This window comes from Tetrao urogallus (assembly GCF_951394365.1).
Source record: "Tetrao urogallus genome assembly, chromosome: 6".
Classification (NCBI taxonomy): domain Eukaryota; kingdom Metazoa; phylum Chordata; class Aves; order Galliformes; family Phasianidae; genus Tetrao; species Tetrao urogallus.
Window position 1 is genome coordinate 39,236,257 of NC_136819.1, and position 2,898 is coordinate 39,239,154.

Here is a 2,898-nt window from a genome sequence, read left to right on the forward strand (position 1 = left end):
AGCAGCAGGTAATCGCTAAGGGCTATTAACTTGGTACCTAGCCAACACACTGCCAAAGAAATGAGAACAGGTATTATGTAGTAACCAAACAATATTATATTCTGTTTAACAAAAACCAGCTCTATCCTTCAAATGAAGAAGAGTACATACCTTTGTTTCAAAATATAGAAACATACGACGAAAATAATGTCTATACATAAGACTAACTTTTGCAGTTCGTTATATTCACAATTCTACATCTTCAGGAGCCTGAAGGGATGGGATTTCCTACTCAAGGGTCTCTCTCCTTTTTCACTTTAACGTCCCCGGCTAGGATGGTAGCGATCTCGCCCTGCATAAACGCCCAAGGCACATTGGAACCTACGAGGGGGCATTTCTCTCCGCTGGGGCAGTAGACCTCGCCGGTCGCCCCCTGGGCCTTGATGCTCTCTCTGGAACAGGGGAAGCAGAACTTGTGGCTGGGCACCGAGGGGCACTGAACAAAGTGGGTGTCCTCCAAGCGTTCGTGGCAAATGGTGCAGCACAGGGGCCCGCTGTTGGCCATGGGGGAGTCCGGAATGTTTTGGGGGTGCACTTGGTCCATGGCGGGGTGGGCGCTGGGGGGAGGAGGGGCCACTTGCAGGTTCATGTCCCCGTTGCGGGAGGCCAGGCGGCGCTGGCCCGGTACGGAGGCCGGCGACACGGGGCTGCTGCTGTTCCTGCGGGTAGAGGTGGTGGAGTGCACCGAGCTGCCATCCTTGGGCGAGTGGGCATTGCCCAACGTGTCGGCCACCGACATGAGCGCGGCCATGGGGGACTGTCCGTTCTGGGGGGCGGACTCGGGCGGCGTGGTCCTGTTGGAGTGGGGCCCGAGGGGCGGCGGTGGCGGCGGCGGGGGGCCCCCACCGTGCACCGCCCCAAAGCCCCCGGCCGACATGGTGAGCTTGAGCGCTTCGCTCTGACTGGCCATCCACTGCTGCCGCTGTTGCTCGTCGCTCAGCTTCAGGGCCCCCTCGGCCGAGTCCGAGGGCTCGGGGGACGCCTTCCTCTTGCGCATGGCCCCGCTCCCGCTGCCGCCGCCGCCGCCCGGGCCCCGGGAGGCTGCGGCCGCGCCCTGCGTCCCGCCGGCGCCGGCCCCGGGCCGCGGGAGGCTCACCAGCGCCGTGGGCAGCATGGGGCAGCTGGCGTCCAGGTAGGGCTGCGGCAGCATGTCAGCGCCCACCAGCTCTTTGAAAAAGCGCACAGACTCGGGCAGCAGGTCCCCCAGCAACCGCCAGTCGCCGGAGCCGTGCTTCTTCTCGTACTCCAGGTACTTGAAGCCCGAGGAGAGGCCGCGGCCGAAGTCCTTCATGCAGTCCTGGTACATCTGCTTGGCCACGCCGGAGGCGCTGGAGAAGACTGTGCCAGAGCCGCTGGGGTACTCGATGAAGAGCTTCAGCTCATAGTCCATGCCCGGCTTGGAGACGGCGTCGAAGGCGAAGACGCGGCCGAGCAGGGCGTGATCCTTCTTGAAGCGCACCTCATAGGGCGTGCAGCCGGCCAGCGTCAGCAGTGTGTCCCGCACGATCTTGGGTTTGCTGGCCCACTCCTCGGCCCGGTTCCGCAGGCTCTCGCTCAGCTCAGCCAGCGCCTCGGCGTTGCGCTGCTTCTCCTTCAGCTCGCGCTCCTGGTCGCTGCTGGACACCGATCCCGGCCGCTTGCCGCAGCCCTCCGCGGCCGGGCCGCCGCCTCCCCCGGCGCCGCCGCCGCCGCCGCCGCACGCGCCCCCCTGGGAAGAGGCGGAGGGCGCCGGGGGGCCGCCGCCGCGGCCGCTCAGGCCCCCGTGCGGCGGAGGCAGCGCCACGCCGGAGGCGGCAGGCCCGTTGAGCAGGGTCTGCGGCAGCAGGTTGGGGGGAACGTTGAGCTGTGCGCCCGCCGCCCCCGGGGGCAGGCCGGACACCAGCCCGCCGTGCGCGCCGCGGCGGGAGGAGGAGGAGGACGAAGAGGAGTTGGGGCTCTGGCGGTTGAGCTCCGGCGGGCCATCCTCGGGAGCCTTGGGGAAGCCGTTGGGCCCCCCGAGCCCGTTGGGCAGGCGGGCGCCGTGGCCGCCGCCCAGGCTGCCCGGAGGAGGCGGGTACTCGAAGCGGCCGCGCTGCTCGGCCGCCGCCGCGCTCAGCCCGTAGCGTTCCAGGCCGGACTGGGAGAGCCCCGAGGCCGCCTTGGAGGACGCGTCCACATGGTTGAGTTGCTGCTGGGCCGCCGCCGCCGCCGCCGCCGCCTCCTTGGCCGAGAGCGGCACCGCCTTGACGCCGACGGGCGGCGGGGGGCCCGGGGAGCGGCCGTCCTGGAAGCAGCCGTGCGCCCGCTTCAGCTGCCGCGCCGTCTCTATAACGAACTCGATACGGTCGGCGCCCTCGTAGTTGACGCAGCCGCGGCAGACGGGCTCCGTGAAGTCCCAGATCATGGCCCAGGGCATGCGGGGCAGGTCGCACAAGTAGCACGACTGCCGCCGGGACGACGACACCTGCGCGGCGGACATGGTGCCGCTGGCCGGGGAGCCGACGCCGCCGCTGTCGGGGCCGCCTCGCTCTTCCCCCGCGGGCCGGAGCTGGAAGGAACGTCCGAACCCGCTCCGGGCGCCGCTCGCGGCCGGGGCTCGCCCGCTGTTAGCCGGGGACGGCCGCCGCCGCCCGCTCCCGGCGCTGCTGCCCCGGCGGGGAGGGGATCGGCGTCTGCCGCTGCCGCGGGGGGCTGGGCGGGGGTCGCCTTCTCGCCGCGTCTGTTTCCCGGCGCTCTCTGCCTCTCCGCCGCTGCTCCTCCTCCGGGAGGAGGCGGAGGTGCTCGGAGGAAGACGAGGAGGGGGGGGGGGGTCACCTTCCACCCGCCGCGGCTGCTCGCCGAGCTCGCGCTCCGTTCCCTACGCGCCGATCCGAGCCGATC

At 69.3% G+C, this 2,898-nt stretch overlaps 1 protein-coding gene across 1 annotated transcript; it reads right to left on the reverse strand.

The window, feature by feature from the left end:
- Nucleotides 1–271: 271 nt before the first annotated feature.
- Nucleotides 272–2,497, reverse strand: IRF2BPL (interferon regulatory factor 2 binding protein like; the record flags this gene model as incomplete). Its single annotated transcript, XM_079537849.1, has 1 exon — nt 272–2,497. The coding sequence occupies one exon, from the start codon at nt 2,495–2,497 to the stop codon at nt 272–274; it is 2,226 nt and encodes a 741-aa protein (XP_079393975.1).
- Between the last annotated feature and the right edge of the window lie 401 nt (nt 2,498–2,898).